A 23,201-nucleotide genomic window follows, 5' to 3' on the forward strand; every position below is an offset into this window, starting at 1 on the left:
AACTAAAGCCAGTTATCTAGAGCCTCATCTCTCCCCAGCTGCAGAACCCTTAGGGAAGTCCACGGTATCTGTGATAGAGTCTACAGAGCACAGGGCCTCCAGGTGTTAGGAGAAGTCACCAAAAGATACATCTGTGTGACATACACTCTTGGCTGTCTCTTCAAAATCCATTTTGAATCTACTTTCAGAATAAATCTTAATTTTATTTAGGTTCATAATAAACCCTGTTAAAAACTACATTTCCCAGAATCTTTTGCAACCAAATTGGTTAGAAATATGATATGGGACTACTATGGTTTGGATGTGAGGGGGTCCCCCAGAAGCTCCCATGTGAGACAATACAATAAGGTTCACAGGAGAAATGACTGGATTTTAAGAGTCTTAACCCAATCAGTGAATTTATACCCTGACTGGGATTAACCAAGTGGTGACTGAAGCGATAAGGTGTGGCTGGAGGAGGTGGGAAATGGGATGTGGCTTTGGGATTTATATTTGTATCTGGCAAGTGGAGTGTGTGTCTGTCTCTCTCTCTCTCTCTCTCTCTCTCTCTCTCTCTCTCCTTCCTAATCACTAATCACTATGTGAGCTGTTTCCCTCTGCTACATTCTTCTTCCATGAGGCCTCACCTTGAGCCCTGAGGAATGGAGTTGGCCTTCTATGGACTAAGACCTCTGAAACCATGTGCCCTCAAATACACTTTTCCTCCTCTACAATTGTTCTGGTTGGGTCTTTCAGTCATAGTAGTGAAAGAGGTGACTAAAATAGGGACCCTGAGAAAGAGCTGACTCTGATGGGAGGTAGAAGATGCTGTACTTCTTTCTGTTGTCTGGCGTATACATGTGATGGCTGGAACTCTAGCAGTCAACTTGGATGATAAGGTATCATTGAGAATGAAAACCATACACCAGGAAGCAGTACAGAAAAGTCCAAGAAACATGGTAGCCTTGAAGTCTCAGTAGCTTGAAACTGTTTATCTCCAAAATTGTGAGAAAGAAAAGCATTTCTATCTTGTCACTACTATTTTGAGTTTTGTTATTAGCAGCTCCAAACATTTTCTATTTATTCAAAATCTTTTGTAAGTATAAAGAATGAGGTAAAGCTGGGCATGATGGTGGCATGCCTATAATCCCAACTACTTGGGAGGCTAGTGTAGGACCATTGCAAATTTGAGGCCAGCCTCAGTAACTTAGCAAGACACTGTCTCAAAGTAAAAAAATTTAAAAAGGGCTAGGTATATAGCTCAGAGGTAGAATGTTCCTGGGTTCAATCCTTAGTACCCCAAATCAAAAACCAAAACTCTAAAACCAAAAAATTCCCAAACAAAAAAATTAAAATGAGGGGCTAGGATTATAGCTCAGTGGTAAAGCACTTGCCTAGCATGTGTGATTCAATTCTCAGCACCACATATAAATAAATAAAATAAAGGTCCACTGGCAACTAAAAACAAATTTTTTTTTTGAAAAAAAAAAAAAGTATAATAATATTACCACAGACTTAAAAAACAAACAACCAAACAAAAAACGAAAAGCAGGTAAATTAAAGTGGTAATACCACCCAATTAGCCAGAACAAATCCAGGAGCTAACAAATTGAGACACACTAAAATAAATGAGAAAAATGCTTAACAATTTTTAGGTAGCATCAATATTAGATAACTTCTCTGAGAAACAACCATTAAAATTAGATAATTTTTCCCAACTAAAATTACTTGGTTTGATGCTTTTGTCATCTGATTATGTATTATTCTGATATTTAAATGCTTCATCTAATAAAAAATTTATAATACGATTCTTACCTTCTTAGCTTCCTCCTCCATCATTGCATTTAATACCTCTGATTCTTTCCTTCTGTTCTTCCGAAGGAGGTTGGCTACTTCTCGGTATCCTTCATTTCGTTGTAGATCATTACATTTTTGTCTATGTAAATTTTGAATCTGCCAGTCAGTATTTAAGCATGCTTGTTCAGCTTTTGCCAAATTTTCTTCAATTATCTAAGAAAAGTTGTAAAAATTCAGAAACAATGTCAGACTCTAAAATCATGTGTCCAGGTATCTAGGACAGCTGTTCATGAGCCTATTTTTACAGATTCACAAAAGTCTACAATTAAAAAAAAATAGTGGAATATTTTCGGTGAATAAGCTAAGGGACTGTTGCAGAACAGAAGGTCTCTACACCATTCCTGATTCTTGAAAGAGGACCAACCCTCGACATACACTCATTTAACATTTTGCTAAAGGTATAATAGAGAAAGTTTTTTTTTAATGCCTCAAGTTTTATTTCAATTCATTTAAATCATCATTTCTGAAAGGATACTCTGTAAGAAATTCTATAAAATAAGTCTGGAAATGTTTCTTAATGATACAGAATGTACAAAACTCTCAAATTTGGCATTTAAAAAACCCCCTATTTTAGGACAGCATTTCCAATACTTGGTCATCCCCCACTTCACTGAATAACAGTTATTAGAATTCCACAAATATACTCTGGAAGTGCTGGCTTCCATACGAGACAGGGACCTCAACCATTTAGGGGAAATCTCTGAGACACAGCATGACAGAAGAGCATAATTTGTAAAAGTTTCTATTTCCTTTGAAACGGTAGTTATAAAGAGTCTGACAGAGACTCATATATGACTTTCAATGAAGCAAGCACCCTGTAAATAAATACAGCAATGTGAGGCTCTAGGAACCTGGATTAATGAAGCAAAGTAATGAATTATCTCAATTTCACAATTTATTCTAAATTTGTTCTCTTAAAAGAACTATGGATGGAAAATTACCTCCTATGTACACACTAAATTTGCCATATGTTTACCTTCTGGGTCTTTCTGCTCTGAGTCTGACCAGTTTCTATTAGCTTATGAAACATGTGTTCTTCAAGATCCACTTTTCGCCTATAGGCATCAGCATCTTCCTTAATTTCTTTTGCAATAGCTTCTTGATGTCTAGTAAGATTCTGTTAAAAAAATTGCTGATTTATATAATAATACTAAAACACAAAGTGGCTTTTCTTTTTGCAAAATACTAATACATATACAAATAAAAACTGTAACCATTTAATTTTCAAAGTAAAAAGCAAGTAGTAGAATATCAGTGAAAACCACAAAGCAAGTAACTCTGAAAATTCTCTCCTTCCTAAAAGCAAAAACTGTCAGAATCAACTTCTTCAAAATTATGGAAATTGACTGAAGCCTTACAGCAATCTGGAGAGCATTTACTCATTAAAATGGCTAAACCTCAGTAAGAAACAGCAAGCTCTCTGCTATTTTATCTTGTGTATTCTGATTCCCACCCAGCCCCAAACTCAGGTTAGCCCTGAAAACCAGCAGCCTGGTAACCTATGGGGCAGGCGAGAGGGGGCTGGAGCTCCTTCAAGCCATTCCCTGAGAGTCACATTACTTGACCTTACTGGCGGGTCTCTGCAAGACCCCACTGCCTACGTTGTCTTCACATCACCTCACTCAGAACTCAGTGTGCGCAGCCAGTTTCTCAGGGACATTTGTAGAAAACAATTAGAAATTGAACATCCTGGCTGTGGAGGCAGTAGATCGTGGTTGACAGCACACAACAGGATAATTCCAGCAGCTCAGGAGGCTGAGGCAGAAGGATGGTGAGTTCAAAGCCAGCAAAAGTGAGGCATTAAACAACTCAGTGAGACTCTGTCTTCAAATAAAATACAAAATAGAGCTGGGATGTGGCTTAGTGGTCGAGTGCCCCTGAAAATTGCAACTAAGCGAGGCCCTAAGCAACTTAGTGAGACCCTGTCTCTAAATAAAAAATAAAAGGGCCGGGGATGTGGCTCAGGGGTAAAGTACTCCTGGGTTCAATTCCTAACACCAAAAAAGAACTAGGAGAAAAGAATGAAAATCCACAGTGAAGAGGAATGAAGACGGGTTAGTGGTGTGACGCAGCATATTGGGTAAAGGAAGTTGTCAATTCATTTTTTTTTATTATAGTTTTCTTAGGCCATGGAGGAAAAGGGAAACTATTATCCCCCCAGCAGGCGGCATGTATCAGACATTGTGCAGGAAAGGTTTTACTCAGTATGTCTGAGTTATTCAAACCCTGCACATTTCAAAGAAAAGACTAGCCCTTGGCCAGCTCCTGGAAGATAAGCTCTCGGGCCTGGATCACTCTGCCTGAGGCCTTTGCATTACTGGGGATTTGGCCACGCCATGGGCTTATGTGAACAATGGGATTTGGTAGGAGCTGCGGGCCAGACTACATTAGCCTGACTTCTGGAGGGGCTGAAGAAAGACATCTAAGGCAGCCTCCTGTGTGCTCCTTTCCTACGCTGACCCCCTGTGATACCCAAGACAACGAGGCTTGCGCAAGCCTCCTGGTGGCAGTTCTCTGTGCAACTGTCCCACATCTACGCCAGGAGAATTCAGTGTTGTCTGCACAACCCCACGGGAGATGCCAGCTGCAAGATCTGCCTGCTCTGGAGTCCACCTACATGACCCTTAAGTTTACTGGATTTAATTTCCTTCTACTTCAATAAAATGAAACCACAGGTGTAAGAGTTCTTACTGAATTCTGTGAGTCCTAATGAATCAATGAACCCAAGGGTGGTCTTGGGGACCCTGCGACATATACATATTAGTTCATTTATAATCCTCATAACAATCTTTTCAAGGATGCTGTTATTCCACAGAGAAGGTGCTTACATGTGAAAGATAGAGAGAAGGACAAAACCCACTTCATTAAAACAAGGTCCTGGAAGGTGAAGGGAAGGGATCTGGATCACAGGTCAGAATTTACTTGTTGGTCTTTATGCTTAGTTTTCTTATTTTTCTTCTTTTTTAATTAGGGTTGGGGGTGTAGCTCAGTGGTAGAGGGCTTGCCTAGCACGTACAAGACTCTGGGCTCCATACCCAGCACTGCCAAAAAACCAAACCAAATGAAATCAAACCAAACCAAACCAAAACAAAAATACCAATCAAATTAGGTGTATATAGAATGTTGAGCTCGTATTTCCCATTGAGCTAATAATGATATTTTCTGGAACAAAATGTCTTTAGAAACCAGGTACAATGGAGCATACCTATAATCCCAGCAATTTGGGAGGCTGAGGCAGAAGGACTGAAAATTTAAGGCCAGCCTCGGCAACTTGGTGAGGCCCTGAGCAATTTAGTGAAATGCTGTCTCAAAATAAAAAACAGAAAGACTTGGGGATGTGGCTCAGTGGTAAAGCACATCTAGGTTCAATGCCCAGTCTCCTGTACCTGCCCCCCAGCCCAAAGTCTTTGGAAATAGACATTTTTTGGGGGTAGGTAATGGGGAATGAACTCAGGGGCACTTGACCACTGAGCAACACTCCCAGCCCTATTTTGTATTTTATTTAGAGACAGGGTCTCATTGAGTTGATCAGCACCTTGCTGTTGCTAAGGCTGGCTTTGAACTTGCGATCCTCCTGCCTCAGCCTCCCAAAACGCTGGGACTACAGGTGTGCAACACCACACCTGGTTGGAAATAGATATTTAATTGATGTGTAATGTAAGAGAGAAATTTGGCAGGTTAAGTGTTGGTCACTAAAGCCACTTTTAAAAAGGTGAGAGCAATATATCTGTAGCTAAATGAACAGATAAATTTTAGGATTTTATGTTAGTTTTAATTTAATTCTTCTCTAACCCTGTAGGTTTCCTTAAATATTTCCTTCAAAAGATAGCAAAAAGGGATTAATAAATATTTGCCTCCTAATCTGATACTCAGAAAGCAACTCAGTATTAATTAAGTGGCATTCCTGCCCAAAGTGCATCATTAGAATCGTTCCATGAAAACACAATGGGTAAATGCTGAGGGACATTCTGTAACATATCTAGCCTATATGCTTCAATAAACATGAGTGTCATGACATACAAAGGAAATTCAGGAGGAGTTTAAATAGGAGTAAAGAAGACATGAGACACCTGGAAATATGGATCTTAGATTTTTCTTTTGCTCTAAAGAATGTTTTTGAGATAACTGATCAAATCTGAAAAAGGGTATTTATAGATCAGATAATATTATGTTGACTTCCTGGTTTTGATAATATACTGCAACTAAATAATAGGATTCCTTGTATACTGAAATGCTGAGGGGTAAAGGAGTGTCATGTTTACAACTTACCCTTAAATAGTCCAGAGAAGAAAATATGTATGTGTACAGATGGAAAGAAAAATTTAGTAAAACATTAATATTTGAGAATCTGAGAGAAAAATATCTTTTTTTTTGGTATCAGTGATTGAACTGAGGGGCGCTTTACCACCGAGCCACATCCCCAGCCCTTTTTTACATTTTATTTAGAGGCAGGGCCTCGCTGAGTTGTTTAGGGCCTCACTAAGTTACTGAAACTGGCTTTGAACTCATGATCCTACTGCCTCAGCCTCCAGAACTGCTGGTTATAGGCATGTGCCACTGTGCCCAGCTGAGAGAAAAATATCTTGAAAATTTTAGGATTTTTCTTGCAAAATTTCTATTAATTCTGAAATTATGTCCCCTAATTGCCACCTCTTATTTCTAGAGGAAAGACAGCAAAAGTAAACTCTAGCTTAGTCCAAGTTAATTACATCTAATTTAAAATTACTGGAAATTCCTTGTTCAGTTCTAGAAGAAACTTAAAAAGTATTACAGATATAATGGATGCTGTTTTAAATATTAATGTAGATAACAATCTTGTGTATGTTACCTGTTATGAACCTGCAGTCAACTTTAAACTCAAAGTCTGATTTTAAGGGGCTGAAGGAAATAAAAACCTATGGTTTCAACATAAATGAGTAACAAAACATTTTCCTCCAATAAAAATTATGTTAACATAGCTTTCCCCAGTGGTATAAAAACTGAGTTGTAGGTTCTAAGCAAATATTTGCCGATCTAATTCCAGAAGATTTAAATTTAAAGTACTTTACAGTTACTGCCATGTTGCCTCACAAGATCCTTAGAAGGCTCAGGGTGAGTATTCCTTATTCCAAATGCTCAAGGCCAGAAGTATTTCTGATTTTGGAATTTTCTTGGGAGTTTGAAATACTGCATAATCTTTACTGGTTGAGCATCCTTAATCTGAAAGCCTGAAATTCAAAATGCTCCAAAATTTGAAATTTTGGGGCATCAAGTTGGCACTTCAAATGTTTTGGCTATCAGAGCACTTCAGATTTTGACTTTTCAGATTAAGAATGATCAACTTGTATTGGGATAATTTCACAGTTAGTTGCACAAATGTAGGAAAACTTAGTAAACTGGTAAAGATCCTGAGGCAATGTCTGGGGCTTACATCTGGTGCTTCAGACACCAGGCTAAGCTGCTACAGAAACATGAATTAAAGAATTACAACAAACTGTACATTCAGACATTCTGGCTACTTTACAATCCTGGATGACACTATATGCTGTTTCAAAAGTGATTAAAATGAACATTAAGAAACCATGAATAAATACAGCCTAAAAAGGGTTCGTACAAACTCTGCTTTTCTTACACTGGAAATAACTGACTTCTACCTTCTCATAAAGTCTTTTTTGTGATTCGAGTTCCAGCTGCCTCATTTCTAGGTCTTTGGTTGTGGTAGCAATTTCTTGATCTCTCATTTGTACCTACGGCCAAACAACAAACACAAGTATTAAAAATAATTTACAAATTCATTTCTAAGAAATTTAGTAATCTTATATAGTGAAAACTCAATGACAGTATTTAAAATAACAGGAATTGGGACTGGGGTTGTGGCTCAGTGGTAGAGCACTTGCATCGCACATGTGAGGTACTGGGTTCGAGCCTCAGAACCACATAAAAACAAATAAAAGTAAAGATATATAAAAAAAATAACAGGAATTGGTTTCAGGAACCAGAGTAACTGATAATATGTTAATATTCACTGTGGAATCTAGGACTAATCTCTGAGTTAAAGTTATGCTTAATTTTTTAAAAAAGATCACATAGTTACCATAGACTCATTTGGATAGACTGGAAAAAGAGGCAGCAGTTTTTACCATGCTACAGTAACCAACACTGAGTTAGAAAAACTTGAACAACTTAAATTTGGGGTTTACAGAAATACAGAATGTTTAATCTTATGAAATATAATGGTTATTTAATGTTCTTTTTGATTTATACTTTTTATAAATCAATTTGACAATAACTTCAGGTTGGACTTTACTGTGGATTATTCAACTTGTGTTTTGATCAGACAGACATAGCTCATTTAGAATTCTCCATTCTCTAGAATTGGATTTCTTGAAAGCTTTTCCCTCCTATATACTAGAGGGTTCAGACAAGATACTTTGAGAGAATCTTAGAAATCATCTTAACTATTTGGTTGCCTAAAGCCCCAATTATTTTTAGCAGTGAGAATAAAATACACTGTATGTATTTCAAACAAAACAACAAACTGTAACCAATCAGTTGTCAATCCCCATTCATTTATTTTTTATTTTATTTTTTAAATTTTTTTAGTTGTAGTTGGACACAATACCTTTATTTTACTTATTTATTTTTATGTGGTGCTGAGGATCAAATCCAGGGTCTCACATGTGCTAGGTGAGTGCTCCACCACTGAGCCACAACCCCAGCCCCCCCCCCCATTCATTTATTCAACAAACATATGATGATTGAATTACCACCTTCAACTACTGAGGGTTAGATACTGTTGATTAAAAGACATGCTATAAAATAGCATGTAATAGGAGAAGCAATAAAAATGAGAATATAGTGGGACTTGCAAAAATACACATCCTAGGGGTCAAAGAAGCTGGTCCACCTTAAGGCTGTAAGTGGGAAAGCAGCTGGCTCAAAGGTGGGGGGCTTGAGTCTAGGAAGCAAGAGCAGTGATGAAGCCAAAGGGTGAAGGAGCTGTCGGGCACAGTACAGTGTGCCTTTTAAGGATTTTAGCTACAGAAGCTCACTGCTTATGAATTTTCAGTGACATAAACAGCCACGTGCCAGAACAAAAACAGATCACTTTGCTGCTAACAGATGTCTGAAGTCACATATACATGTCACTTTGGACTTTGAGGCAGTCTTTCCTGCTGGAGTCGGAGAGGAGCGTTTGCAGTTGGGAAGGGTGAGAGCATGTTAGAACAGGCACCTGGCAGAGTAGGGGGCTAGAAGGGCAGGCAGATGCCTGACCATGCTGCTGAAAGGACATTAAGATACTCTGACCACAAAACGCTTTGCCTCGCCTCAAGAACTGGAAATATAGGCTGGGGCCATGGCTCAGTGGTAGAGCGCTCGCCTAGCATGCGTGAGGCACTGGGTTCGATCCTCAGCACCACATATTAACAAAATAAAGATATTGTGCCCACCTATAGCTAAAAAATAAATATTAAAAAAAAAACCTGGAAATAAAGATTTAAGAGTTCTAAGCCTGCCTTACTTTTGGGGAAGAACATATACTCTTTGAGAATAATGAAATATTAATTTGATCCACTAGATAAGAGAATAAAAAAAGCCAATTAAAAATTAATTAGCCTTAGCCAGACGCCATGGTGCCTGCCTGTAATCCCAGCCGCTTGGGAGGATCATAAGGAGAATCTCAAGTTCGAAGCCAGCCTTAGCAATTTAGTGTGGCCCTCAGTAATTTTTTTAAATTAGCTTTAAACAAAAGTATTATGCTATAAAAAAAGAGAAAATAGATTTCTAATACAGATGAATTAAAAATAGGACCAAAGACTTAAAAATATTTAGTATTTTATAAAAAACAAGTTTGAAATTCCCTAAAGTAAATTAAATTCAGTGTAATCCTAATAAAAATTTCAATAGGGTGTGGGGAGATGGGGATTCAGAGTGTGATAAAATTCTCAGTCTGTTTGGAATGCTAAACATCTAGGAATACTGAAGAAACTCTTGAAAAGGAAGACTGATGAGTGAGAATCAGGCCTAGGTAGTAGAGCATCACAATTATTACACATTGAAACTGCATGGCACTGACTTAGGAACAGACAGAGCAAGAGAGAAGGTCAACTACATGAGGGAATTCAATATGTAATAACCACTGGCAGATGACTACTAACATTCGACAGTGCTGGGACAAGGGATGAGCCTTTTGCACAGAAAAAAGCTTAGTACCTAACTCATACCTTACACTCAATTTTCAGACAAACTAGGGGTTGGCAATTTTTTTCTGTTCAGGGCCAGATAGTAAATCCTTTAGGCTTTGTGGGTCATTAGGTTTCTGTCACAATCACTGGCCTCTGCCATCGTAGTACAAATGCATCCACAGACAATATGGAAACAAATGGATGCACCAATGTTCCAATAAAGTTTCATCTATAGACCCTGAAGTCTGAAATTCATATATATTTTAAAAAATGTAATATCATGAAATGCCATTGTCTGAGTTTTATTTCTGCTTTTCTTTCGTTTTTCTAGTACTAGGGTCTAAATCCAGGGCCACACACATTGCCAGACAAGTGTTCTAAAACTGAGCTATATCCCCAGACCTACTGATTTTTACTTTATTTATTTATTTATTTTTTGGTACTATGGATTGAATCCTCAGGGGCCCTTTACCACTGAGCTACATCCCTAGCCTATTTTACTTTTTAATTTGAGAGAGGGTCTTACTAAGTTGCTTAGAGCCTCACTAAATTGCTGAGGCTGGCCTCAACAGACAAACAGGTTAGTTTCCCCCAACCTACACTGTATAAGCAGCCACTAGCTGTTGGTTGTTGAACTTTTAAAATGTGACTTGTCCAAATTGTGGTGTTCTGTTTAGTGTAAAATGAATAGTGGATTTCAAAGCCTTAGTACAAAAAAAAGTAAACAAATAGTCCACCAAAAATGTTTTTATACCAGTTGAATACTGAAGTATTGATGTACAACATACTGAGTTGAATAATTAAAATAACTAAAATTAAGATAATTAAAATTAATTTCATTTTTTTCTTCTTACTAGAAATGCTTAAGGCTGAGGCAGGAAGATGGCGAGTTCAAAGCCAGTCTCAGCAAAGAAGGGAGCTGCTAAGAAACTCAGTGAAACCCTATCTCTAAATACAATACAAACTAGGGCTGGGGATGTGGCTCAGTGGTTGAGCGCTTGCCTCACATGCAAGAGGCACTGGGTTCGGTCCTCAGCATCACATAAATAAATAAATTAATAAAATAAAGATATTAAAAAGAAAAAGAGATGTTAAATACTTAAAAAAAGAAATAGTAGCAATCACACACAAAAAAAGAGAAATACAGCAATAGGAAAAGATATTCAACATATATCATTTTTAAAGGCATGGTATAAAAACAAGTTGTAGGGAAAATAATCCCATTTTTAAAAAAATATAAGTGTGATTACTTTTCATGTATAGAAACAAACCCAAAAAGCTGTGCAATCAATTTATTTTTTAACAGTTTATCTCTGAAGATGAAAACATGAAGCATGGAAAAGGTCCATTTTTAACTCTATATATTTTATACTGGAAATTCTACATTGATGATACATAAATATTTACATTAAAAAGGAACCTTTCCCCAAATCACAATTAACTTCATGATTAACTGATACGGATACATTTTTATTTTGGAGAAATAGTCATCAAGAATACTAGTCAATTTGACTAGTTACTACAACTAAAATTAAATATATAAAAAAACAGAATACTAAACCTTTCTCTCAATTTCATCATCCAGTCTTTGTAGTTCCATTTCACGTTGATCTTGCTGAAGCTTCAGAAAACGCCTTCTAGCAGCATCTTGTAAGTATAATTCCTTTATCTTCAGCTCTCTTTTCACAGCAGCTAATCTTAGGTACAAAATACATCAAAGGGAACATTTCCCAATACAGACTTAATTTTTTCACAATAACAACCTGCAACTTATTTTGATGCCACTTGCCCATTTAACTGGTGCCATGGTAACACAACGGTGTTTATAACACATAAATGAACAATGCCCAACTATACAAGTCCACATGTCGGCATGTAGATGATAAATGGCCCACACACAATGGGCTATTCTTCTTACACTCACATTTCGAACAGGTCTACCAGTTAGATTGTTTCAACGTGAGCTGATAAACTTTATATGAAGGAAAAATGCCAAAAAATACTCCAATGTTACCAAACATGACGTATGCTTATTCTTTTAGAATTTTAATAGAATGCTAAAAGCTCAGTTCTGTAATTCCTTTTAACCTAGAATTTTGTTTCATAAAGTTTCACCCCAAAATAAAAATCAATAAACACAGAAACAAGTTTCCAAACAGGCTTAGTCTAATTGTTTATCCAATAATCGTAATTAAACATTTTTACCTCATTAACATACTCCTGAAAAAGCATTTAATATTTCTTCCCTTGTTCTCCAAAGCATTAGATGAATAATGAGAATTATTTTATGTTTCAATTGTCAGGTCACATCCTTATGTTCAAAACACAATTTAAAAAATTATACTCCAGGGGCTGGGGTTGTGGTTCACTGGCAAAGTGCTTGCCTTGCACATGTGAGGCACTGGGTTCAATCCTCAGCATCACATAAAAAATAAATAAACAAAATAAAGATATTGTGTCCCTCTATAAAAAAAATTGAAAAAAAAATTATACAATTATACTCCACCTAATGTGATTTACCCAGTATTCTATTACAAAGCATTTCTGCCTACTGTAATGTTTCTAGGAAATCTTCTTCAAGGTACATTAGATCTCATATGAATTCTGAGTAATCAGTGCAAAGTTATATCATATTCAGCATAGCTTTAAAATTATATTTTATTTTATACCTTTTTTGAAAGGTGGTATAAATTTTTTTATTAACTTACACATTTGCTTAATGGAAACTAAACTGATAATTCTGCATATAGCATTGTTCCTATATAAGAAATGGAAGAAAAGAAAAGTTATTCAACTGACTCATGTGCATAGTTTTCTTTCAGATGCAAACATACCTCTTTCTTTGCTGCATCATCTTTTCCTCCTCTTGCAAGAGCATTTCTCTTCTTGTTTCTTCAGCTTTACGGAGCAGCTCTTGTTTCTGGTACCATGCTTCATCTTTGATTCTTTGCTGGTCCACTTCAGCATGCATATCTTCAACTGCCTGCCTTAAGGAGACAATATTTATTATTATGAAAACACAAACAAGAAAGCTTAGTGATTTAGTCCAAAGACAATCAAAACACAAAATGTATACTTGATTAATATGCAGTAACTGATTTTACTTCCAGATTAAGAATTAAATGTTTAAAGATACCTCCAGCCTTCAAACTTTGATTTTGCAAAAATACTTAAAATTTAATAGATTTTTCATTAAAAATTTTCTGGCTTATATTTATAACAGATTTCATTTCTATCAAAGAACAAGTATTTCATGATTACCTCTCTCTCAAGTAATCCAATTCATCTTTCCTTATTCGTTCTCGTTCCTGTGTCTGATAGTCCACAATAAACTTCGGATATTGATTAAATATTGGATATTGTCCTTTTGTCAGTGCAACAAAAACATCCAGCACATTGTCTGGGTGAATGTGAGCAGGCGTGGTCTCCATGAGATGATAAACTTCTCTAATCACAACATTTATATCCAGGTTATTCCGATGGTGAAAAAAATACTGTAAAAAAACTTGATGTTTAAATCAAGATTTACCTAACAAAACAATTTTGAGGCAGAGTTAAAACAAGATTTCAGAAATATAAATGTGAATTTAAACATTTTTTTTTGGCAAATTCACTGAAGGCTTTCTTAATCCAAGTTTTAAAATAAAGATTCAATTTTGTATTTTCAAAATATAATAAGATGCCACAACTATATTATGAAATTTTGAAATCAAACAGTTTACATTTTAACTGAATATGAAGACTTTCATTATAGTAGAAAAAGAATGCTTTAACAAATGAGACCATTTCCACTGTTTGGATTTTTAAAAATTCAAAATCCAAAATAAATATATTAGAAAATAAATTAGTTGGGTGGCTTAAAGATATCTGAAATAGTTCTATATTATCTTGTTCTGGCAGATCCAATTTCTAAAATACATACGTATGTACTATGTAACCAAAAAGTAAAAGTAAAGTTTAATTTGGTAGAAATCACAAAATCGGTTACAAATACACACAAAAACCTGAACGAATTCATCCAATCCACCAAAAGAGACTCTCCTTTTTAAAACCACCCCCATTCTGTACAATGCCCACATTCAGATTTTCATTTTTTTTTAAGTCAATGTCTTACTGACAACAACTAAATGGTGTTTACAGCATTTTTATCATGTGGTAGATTCCACCTATTCACTATATTTTCTAAATTGTCCTACATGTAAATACATTTTTGATATCGTCTATCTTATAAGTTTACTATTAAAGTACATTAAACTATTAAAAAAAAACAACCCACTTCCAATGCCTTCTTTCAGTCACTTTCCTAGCAAGCCCCTGGACCCTCAGTCACCATTTTGCATGTGTAATAAGCATCCCAACCACGGCTAGTCAGATAGGTCACTGATAAGATCATTACAGAATAACTGACTACTGAAGTGGTCAACATCTTTTACAAAGGCTAAAAAAAAAAAAAAAAAAGAAAAAGAAAAAAAAAATCACAAAACCAGGGGCTGTAGCTTAGTAGCAGAACACTTGCCTGCTCATAAACCCAGTGCTGATTTTTTTTTAATTAAAGAAAAACAAATATAAGTACAAAACCCCAACGTTATCATAATTTTCTTCTGACACCATGACCGTAAGACTCAGAGCCTGCTGTCATTGTTTAATCACATACAAACTACAGGGATGCAGTCCAACTTGTTATCCATTATATTCCTGCCACCTAGCACCACAGCCTAACATACAGTAGTAGGTGCTCAATTATATTTTTCAACTGAAATAGTTAAAATTTGAAAACCTTCTCTTAAGAATAGATATTTACCTCAAAATCATCCTTAAGAGTACAATTGAGCAAAGGAGCTCTAGAACATATGTTGTAGGCTACCACAGTCATCAGCAGAAAGGAGGGATGGTTGGAAAAGACGTTGTCAAATAATTTGAGCCATTCCTCTCTTGTCAGTACTTCTGAGAACACAGTTTCAAGAAGAGGCCAAGCATACAGCTAAAATAAGTGTGGAAAAAATTCATTAGTTTTCTAATGAAAAATCAAAATGAAGTCATTGATAATATTCTCTGATATTCAAGCTATGAAAATAATTATATTAAATACATAATTATGAAAAAAACTACCTCTTCGTAGACTTTAAGGAAGGCAGTTTAAATATAAAGAATGGTTTACTGTTTTATTTTTTGAAGTACTGGGGATTGAGCCCAGAGGTGCTCTATCATTGAGCTACATCCCCACCACTTTTTATTTTTTACTTTGAGATAGGGTCTTAGACCACCCCCAACTAGCTAGGATTACAGGTGTAGGCCACTGCACCTGGCTTACTATGCTTTTTATTATATGCCTTCACAAAAATACTGTTCCATTTATACCAGAATCAACGTTAACTCCTCAAATAAGTTATGTTATTCTAAAACTCTTATACCTCTTACCTGAGATGTTATATCATGAGCTATGAAGTGCTGCAGCAGTTCCTTGTCATGAAATGCTAAAATGTTTTCTATTATACTAAGAATATTGATAGGAGGATTAGGAAAGTATTCAAACCAGTGTTGACACCAATTGACTACAAAGGAAAAAGAAAAACAGAAAATTCATGTTTAAATACTTTTCTATATTATCAAAGGTCTTTATAACTCTTAAATGTATCCACTGTTTCTGTCCTCAATATATCCATGAATAAAAACATAACCTTTTACATTTGTTCTTAGAATAAGCGATTTTTAAAATTCTATGTTAAAATAGAATCTTAGGTGCAAACTTTTTCAGAGTAGTAAATGAAAATATGTCAATTAGAAAATGTGTCAATTTTTTAAAATATATATATATTTTAGTTGTCAATGGACCTTTTTATTTTATCTATTTTATTTATTTATATGTGGTGCTGAGGATCAAACCCAGGGCCTCACACATGCCAGGCAAGCATTCTATCACTGATCTACAACTCCAGCCCCTTTCCAAGGTATTTCTGATCTTAGTTACAGGATATAGGATATTCTGGTTTCTGGGACCTCCTGTTTTATCCTTCTCTTGAGTAAAGGATCCCTTTTGTAAAAGGTTCCTATGCAGGTGTTCCTTAAATGTGCTCAATGTTAATATGCCTACTTCCTTAAATCTATTAAAATTTATGCATTATCAAAGTTAGAAAAGCTTTGCGAGGTGCGATAGTGCGTGCCTGTAATTCCAGCTCCTTGGAAGGAGGACTGCAAGCTTGAGGCCAGCCTCAGCCAATTAGTATCTCAAAACAAAAGGTTGACACTAGTATGGCAATATGTAAATCAATGGATGTGTAACTGATGTGAGTCTGCAATCTGTATACGGGGTAAAAATGGGAGTTCATAACCCACTTGAATCAAAGTGTGAAATATGATATATCAAGAACTATATAATGTTTTGAACAACCAACAATAAAAATTAAAAAAAAAAAAAAAGAAAAGGCTGGGAAAAACAAAAGGTTAAAAGGGCTGGGAATGTGCTCCGTGATAGAGTGCCTCTGGGTTAAATTTTCAGTACCAAAAAAAAAAAAAAAAGTTAGAAAAGTTTAGGAAAAATGCTCACAATTACATTCTTACATATTCATACACACATACTTAAAACAGATGTCTATATATTGTAGCCTTTATCCATTAAATGACAATTAAAAAGTCCCCATTCCCAGGAAAAGACTGATTGTTTATAACCATAATAACAAGTACCATAGGAACTAGTTTTAAATTTCATTAATCAATGACATTTTGTTTCAGTAAACCTGAATTTCATAACCAACCAGCAGTACTCTCTGAAAGTCAGCTAGTCCAAATTAGACTCCATTTCACTGAAAAGGTTTCTAAGGCTGACTTAAACTCACTGCCCTGTGTAATCAGTGTAGCTAAAAAAGGTCTTCTCAAAAGATAATTGGTTAGTTTTGCTTAATGCTTCAACTGTCCTTTAGATATTAAATTCATATATATATATATATATATATATATATATATATATATATACACACACACACATTTTAAATTTTTTTTTAATGGTAGTTGGACACAATACCTTTATTTATTTATTTATTTTTATGTGGTGCTGAGGATCAAACCCAGGACCTTGCATGTGCGAGGCAAGCACTCTACCGCTAAGCCACAACCCCAGCCCCATATTAAATTCTTTTTTAAAAATTAATTAATTGATTTTAATTAGGTATATATGACAGCAGAATGCATTTTGATTCATCGTACACAAATGCACCACAACTTTTCATTTCTCTGCACATGACGTAGCGTTGCACCATATTTGTAGTCATTCACATACCTAGGGTAATGATGTCCATCTCATTCCACCATCTTTCCTGTCCCCACACTCCCTCCCCTGCCCTCTGGACTGTAAGTTCCAAAGCCACACAGACACATAGCAGAGTAAAGAGAAAGGATAATGGTATGGAGTGTCTATGTATTCCAAATAATACAGAGAAGTGACTGTTTGCTTTCAAATTTTCTTCTAGGCACCATCTGGACTGTAAGTTCCAAAGCCATACAGACACATATAAAGTCAGGGTTCTTCAACTCTATTAATTATACAATTTATATAATTAAATATATAAATTATATATATATATATATATATATATAAATGTATATATATATATAAATTCTGCTTTTTAATTTTAAATACAGGCTGAGTCTCCCCTATCTGAAATGTCTGGAACCAAAAGTGTTTCAGATTTCAGAGTTTTTTGGGTTTTGGAATATTTGCAAAACTTTACCAGGTGAGCATCCTTAATCCCAAAGTTCTGCTCCAAAATCTGAAAATCTGAAAGTGTCATGTTGGCACTCAAAATTTTAGTTTCTGAATTTAGAATTTTCAGATTAGGAATGTTCAACCTGTATTGAGTTGTGGTTTCGTCCTTTGATAGTAAGCTCTCCTATTTAAAATTAGCAAAAGAAGTCTTTATTAACAGAATATTGTATTACATGTGGTTTGTAGGGACTTTCTAATTTTGGGTTTTATTATATTACTGAGCATTTAAATGTGAGCTAGATTATTAAGTCATAAATACAATCTTCCAAAGACTAAGTTTGAAAAGAAATATTTCAATTTTTCTAAATTGCTGTTTTAAAATAAGTTAATTTAAAAAGGAAAATTGGGTTCAGCAGCATTTTACCAAGTACCTTTTATGTCTCAGACACTACAATGTCACTCTATGCCACAACACACACAAAGCTCTTATCCTCCCCGTAACATTAATAGAATACTGTTTTCAAACAAGAGAAAAATCCTATCTACATTAACCATTTGCCTTAAATACTTTTATTCCACTTTGGTACCACCACAAAAGACATATGACACAGACACAAATAAAGTCAGAGTTCTATTTAGCCCCAAAATTAACCACCTGCAGTGACTCTTTGCATTCATATTGATTCTTTACATTGCCTCTTTAAATCCTATGACCTCTTTACCATTCTTCAGCTTTTTTGGTAACCTACAGATATATAATTGTGTAAAGTATGATATATAATTTGAGCGCCATACATATAAGTCATTTCATTGGAAAGGAATAAAAAATTTTGTAATTACCAAGTGAAACCAGGAAGACTTAGTGAAATAAAGCCAATGAAACTGATGTACTCTGAGAATCTATTAAAGCCCTTCAATAAATACTGACACTATGGCCAGGCACTATTGTGCCTTTTGTAATCCCAGTGACTAGGAGGTTGAGACAGAAAGATAGCAAATTCAAGTCCAGCCTCAGAAACTTAGTAAGGCTCTAAGCAACTTAGTGAGACCCTGTCTCAAAATAAAAAAATAAAAAGGGCTGGGGGTGTGGCTCAGTGGTAAAATGATCCTGGGTTCAATCCCTGACACCAAAAACAAAACAAAACTTGACATGGTAAAGACACAGGGTGGCAATCTATGCTATTGGCATAGCACACTCGTGTGTGTGTGTGTGTGTGTGTGTGTTACTAGAAATAAATGTATAGTCTTGTATACTTACTTAAATTATGTTTCTTTCTTTTTTTAATAGGTTATGCTAGTATATGCACACTATGAAATATTACAATCAATAAAAACACCTAAGAAATTTATAAAAATTAGGGAAATTTACACAATATTAAATATTAAATAAAACCATGATTAAATAACAAACTGCTTAAAGCACAGAAAAAGTAGAAAGGTAAATAAGATATGGTATACCTATAAGTTGAAATATTATATTATACAGGCAATAAATAATGCTTTCCAAGCATATGTAGAAATTTGGAAGGAAATACCCATTAGAAATTTATCAATATATTACCAAATATTGTTTCTGGAGAGGAAAAATACTGAATTTTCTTCTGTATACTTTCTCTAATGATCAACAAAAATATTATCAAAATAAGTACAATGTAATAAAAAAGTATGGAGGGAATTATAATATCATAATATGTATGCTTGAATTTTAATTTAATTTAATTTAATCCAATTTAACAGACATGATTTTACTAATATGAAAATAATGACCCATTTGCTGGCATAGATGATGGTGGTGGGCAATGACCTTAATGGCAGCAGATTATGGAATGTGACTGCCTGGGTCAGATGCTTGCTGCCACCAACCTAACCTTGGATAACCTAAGTACTCTGTGTTTCAGTCTCCTCATTTGTAAAAAGGAGGTAATATCTACCAAATAGAATTATTGTGAAGATTAAATGCATTAACAAAGTAAAACATCTTTGATCTACACATCAGGCACCTAAGAACAGTGTCTGGTACACAGAAAGTGCTCAAATAAATGTTAGCCACAGATGACGAAGATAAACAACAGGCACCGTGTGCAAAGTGCTTTACAAACTCACCAATCCAATGAAGAATAACTGCCTTTCAGTAAGTGGGGGATCTGCTTCTTTCTTCACAACCAAATCCAGTGTGAATATCTTCTAAAATTTATCCACCCAAATTTCCCCTGTTTTTGGTGGGTGGTGGTGGTTGTATGAGGGATTGAACTCAGGGGCATTCGACCACTGAGCCACATCCTCAGCCCTATTTTGTATTTTATTTAGAGACAGGGCCTCACTAAGTAGCTTAGCACCTTGCCTTTGCTGAGGCTGGTTTGAATTCATGATCCTCCAGCCTCAGCCTCCGGAGCTGCTGGGATTACAGGTGTGTACCACAGCTCCTGACCCAAATTTTCTTGTAAATAAAATGTTTTTTTTTTTAATTTAATTGCTTTTATTTTTTAAATACATGACATCGGAATGCATCACTATTCTTATTACACATATAGAACATAATTTTTCATATCTCTGTTTGTATATAAAGTATGTTCACACCAATTCATGTCTTCATATATGTATTTTGGATAATGATGTCCATTACATTCCACCATCATTCCTAACTCCCTGCCCCCTCCCACCCCTCTGTCCTATCTAGAGTTCGTCTATTCCTCCCATGTTCCCCCTCCCTACCCCACTATGGGTCAGTCACCTTATATCAGAGAAAACATTCATCATTTGTATTTTTGGGATGGGCTAACTTCACTTAGCATTATCTTCTCCAACTGTATCCATTTACCTGCAAATGCCATGATTTTATTCTCTTTTATTGCTGAGTAATATTCCATTACATGTTTGAAATGTCCATTTTGTGTAAAACCTGATTGTTCCACACTTTCCTGACTTAAATAAGTAGAGAAATCTAGGATTGTTGTTAGGTGTCACAAAGGTGCCAAATCATCAGGAAAATGTTTTAAGAATCCATTCTTGGTTCATTCTGTAATCATTATCTACTTACTTATGAGAGTAGCAACGACTTCAAAACAGATAAGCTGGTTGTTCTGGAATAATTTCACAAACGGAAATGCCAAAAGTGGAAGATAGGGTGTGTCGCTAAAGATGGCAGACCAATGAGCTAAAGCAGACAGGGTTCTGTGAATAAAATAAGAAAATAAAGACCAGAAAACAATAATGTCATTAAAATTTGTGAATAAAAAATACCGTCACATGATAAAAATTTCAATACAGAAGGTATATTTGGTGAAAATTGTTCCTTTTACCTATCATCTAGATCCTTTCCTCTAAAGCAATTTAATTATAAAACCTCTTTTTAAAAGCACAAATCATGGTATATTATAAACATTCTTCTGTACCTTGCATTTTACAAATAATAATCTGTTGGAAATAGTCAATATCAGGCACTTTTTTTTTTTAAATGATCCCCATTCTTGGGCCTTTAAGAGTCTTCTAATCTTTTATAAACAATGCTGTGCTGAGTATGAGTATATGTCCATCATTCTTCATGTGGTAATACAAATTTGGATAAATTCCCAGAAGTGGAATTGATGGGTCAAAGGATGTGTATGTTTGTAATTTCAATAGCCAGACCAGGCACAGTGGGGCATGGCTGGAACCCCAGTGACTTGGAAGCTGAGGCAGAAGGATTATAAATTGGAGGCCAGTCTCACCAAATTAGTGAGACCCTAAAAATAAAAATCAAATAAATAAAAATGGCAGAGGATGTAATTTAGCGGTAAAGTGCTCCTGAGTTAACTCCCAGTTTAAAAAAAAAAAAAATCCACAACCACTACCAAATTGTCATCCACAAAGTACTTACATTCCCATCACTTGTGTAAAAGGATGCCTGTTTTCTCATACTCTTGTCAACATAATTTATTATCAACCATTTATTTCTAGGTGAGAAATGACACTTTTATTATGAGGAAGATCAACAGCATCTTTTCATGTTTAAGAACAATTTCCAGTGCTGTGATCTGTATGTTAAATTCTTTATCTATTTTTCATTGATCAGTTTTTTTCACAATTATTTATATGAATATTTCATATGTTAGAGAAATGAGCCTTTCATCTGTCATGTTTTACCTGTATTTTCTCCATTTCACGTCTTTGTGTAGAATTTTTTTTCACATGTTGAGATATTGTATTCATATCAATCTCTTTGATATGTCAAGCTTATTATACTTTGGATTATAATTCTCCAATATTTACTTCTAATACCTTTAAGGTTTCTTTTAAACTTTGTATTTTGAAATAATTTTGTATTTAAAAATCACAAAAATAGAGACTGGGGTTGTAGCTCAGTTGGTACAGTGTTTGCCTTGCATGTGTTGTTGTTGTTTTTAACCTTTATTTTATTTATTTATTTTTATGTGGTGCTGAGGATTGAACCCAGAGCCTTGTATGTGCTAGGTGAGCGCTCTATTGCTGAGCCACACCCCAGCACCTGGGGTAAGGTTTTAAGATAATCAATTTAGTATTTGGAAAACTGATAAATAAAAAAAAAAAAAAAAGTACTATGCATTTAACCTGCCTTTCCTATGTGGATTCTATCCTAGAGTAGCCAAATAACAGAAATTTTCCTTTAAAAAATTTCCCAGTTTAGGGTCTGGGGTTGTGGCTCAGCAGTAGAGTGCTCGCCTAGCACATGCAAGACACTGGGTTCAATCCTTAGCACCACACAAAAATAAATGAAATAAAGGTATTGTGTCCAACTACAACTAAAAAAAAATATTTAAAAAATTTCCCAGTTCATAAAAAGAGAAGAAATGATAGAACTAGATTTTGTCAGTGTTTTGCTGATCTCTGGGGAAGTAACAGGCCTATTGGATGATCATTAATAACCATTAACATCTCCAAAAGAGAGACAATCAGTAAACTTCCTAACAGATGTACATAAGGCCACCTACAAAGTTTTCTTGAAAAACAAAAAAACAAACATCAAAGGGTAAAAAATAAAAATCTTGTACCAGAGCAGGACCCTAGCTTGATTATCACTTTATAGTAAATTCGGGACAAAATGGAACATGGTAAATAACACCATGGGAACAAATCAGAAAACTCCAAAATATGGACAATTCATATTGTAAGTTAACTCCTGGTTTCTTCAACAACTAAATCGGAAAAAAAGAAGGAATCAGAATTGGTAGATTAAAACAAAAGCTCAAAAAGAATAACAACAAAATGTAATGTGTGCACCTTGTTTGGACCCTGATTTACCATAAAAAATTTCCTAAGACAGTCAGAGTACTGGAAAAGATGATGGGGTACTTAAGGATACTGAAGAATTTGTTAATTCTTTTTTTGGTGTGATAATGGTAAAGTGCTTGCTTATCTTAAAGGAGCCCCTATCCTTTAGAGATATGTGTACAACTATTTAGTAGGGTGTGTGAAAGTGAATTGAGACAAGGCAGGTGGTGTGAGAGGGGTGTGGAGTGAGTGGAAGTACTAACACAATAAGACTT

At 35.2% G+C, this 23,201-nt stretch overlaps 1 protein-coding gene across 10 annotated transcripts in view; it reads right to left on the reverse strand.

Annotated features, from left to right (window-relative positions):
- Tbc1d31 (TBC1 domain family member 31) overlaps positions 1 to 23,201 on the reverse strand; it is a 67,573-nt gene that overhangs the window by 8,183 nt on the left and 36,189 nt on the right. For 5 of the 10 annotated variants that reach the window (XM_027949656.2, XM_027949647.2, XM_071602150.1 and 2 more), the window contains 9 exons: positions 20,738 to 20,871; positions 15,420 to 15,553; positions 14,803 to 14,982; positions 13,263 to 13,495; positions 12,836 to 12,988; positions 11,563 to 11,698; positions 7,470 to 7,562; positions 2,813 to 2,953; positions 1,795 to 1,989 (listed from right to left, as the gene is read on the reverse strand). In XM_027949656.2, the coding sequence (XP_027805457.2) occupies positions 1,795 to 1,989; positions 2,813 to 2,953; positions 7,470 to 7,562; positions 11,563 to 11,698; positions 12,836 to 12,988; positions 13,263 to 13,495; positions 14,803 to 14,982; positions 15,420 to 15,553; positions 20,738 to 20,871 (1,399 nt within the window). The remainder of the gene's footprint in view (positions 1 to 1,794; positions 1,990 to 2,812; positions 2,954 to 7,469; positions 7,563 to 11,562; positions 11,699 to 12,835; positions 12,989 to 13,262; positions 13,496 to 14,802; positions 14,983 to 15,419; positions 15,554 to 20,737; positions 20,872 to 23,201) is intronic. The other 5 variants (XM_027949661.2, XM_071602148.1, XM_071602153.1 and 2 more) reach the window with 2 other exon arrangements.

This window comes from Marmota flaviventris, chromosome 15 (assembly GCF_047511675.1).
Source record: "Marmota flaviventris isolate mMarFla1 chromosome 15, mMarFla1.hap1, whole genome shotgun sequence".
NCBI classification, from domain to species: domain Eukaryota; kingdom Metazoa; phylum Chordata; class Mammalia; order Rodentia; family Sciuridae; genus Marmota; species Marmota flaviventris.